General features: G+C 48.8%; 1 protein-coding gene across 1 annotated transcript; it reads right to left on the bottom strand.

Annotated features, from left to right (window-relative positions):
• Positions 1–25: 25 nt before the first annotated feature.
• SARC_17884 (hypothetical protein) lies at positions 26–343 on the bottom strand (the record flags this gene model as incomplete). Its single annotated transcript, XM_014288030.1, has 1 exon — positions 26–343. One exon carries the CDS (start codon positions 341–343, stop codon positions 26–28), a length of 318 nt encoding a protein of 105 aa, XP_014143505.1.
• Positions 344–722: the final 379 nt, after the last annotated feature.

Here is a 722-nt window from a genome sequence, read left to right as displayed (position 1 = left end):
TAAATATCATACCTCTGTAGCTATCTTAGTACATACCGATAGGTTCCTCCGTCTTGCTTTTCTCATGCCGCTTGAGTTTAGCTACATTGGGCAGGGTCATATAATAGCCTGTATCCGTAAACGCCGCAAGACACAGCTCCAACTCGTCCGTCAGATATCTGCGCGTGCACGGAAGATTGTACAAGTACAGCAGCACATGGAACACGCTTGCAATCACACTATCATCCCCAGCGTCTCCGTACAACACCGCCCTGACTACACTCGCATAGCCTCCGGCCAAGGCCACGGTCTTGGGGTCGTGTATGGCGATCTCACAGAGCGTTTCCACGCACACGCCGGACATGGGCTCGTTAAGCTGATTGGCACAGGCTGTGACGACACTGACCAGCGATAAGGGGAGAGTGGCCGGGATGTGAGTGAGAAGCGCGCGTGCCAGTTTGATCGCCTGGGTGTGCTCCACCTAGGGTAGTAGAGGGAATGGAATAGTGAGAAATTGGTCTAAAATTAGTGTTTAATTAGTGCGGGATTGGTGTGAAAATAGTCTAGAATTAGCGAGGAATAAGTGCGGCATCAGTGTTGAATTAGGCGGCGGTTACACTGACCAGTGAAAGTGGTCGTGGTGTGCGATAGAAATACCGCGCCAGTCTTAAAACTTGCGTGTTTTTTATTTAACATACAAAAGTAATACAAAACAAACTGAAACTTGTGCACGTATACATACA

Source organism: Sphaeroforma arctica, assembly GCF_001186125.1.
Source record: "Sphaeroforma arctica JP610 unplaced genomic scaffold supercont1.12571, whole genome shotgun sequence".
In the NCBI taxonomy this organism is placed as follows: domain Eukaryota; class Ichthyosporea; order Ichthyophonida; genus Sphaeroforma; species Sphaeroforma arctica.
The sequence above is the reverse complement of the archived record's forward strand: the minus strand, read 5'-3'. Positions and strand labels throughout refer to the sequence as shown.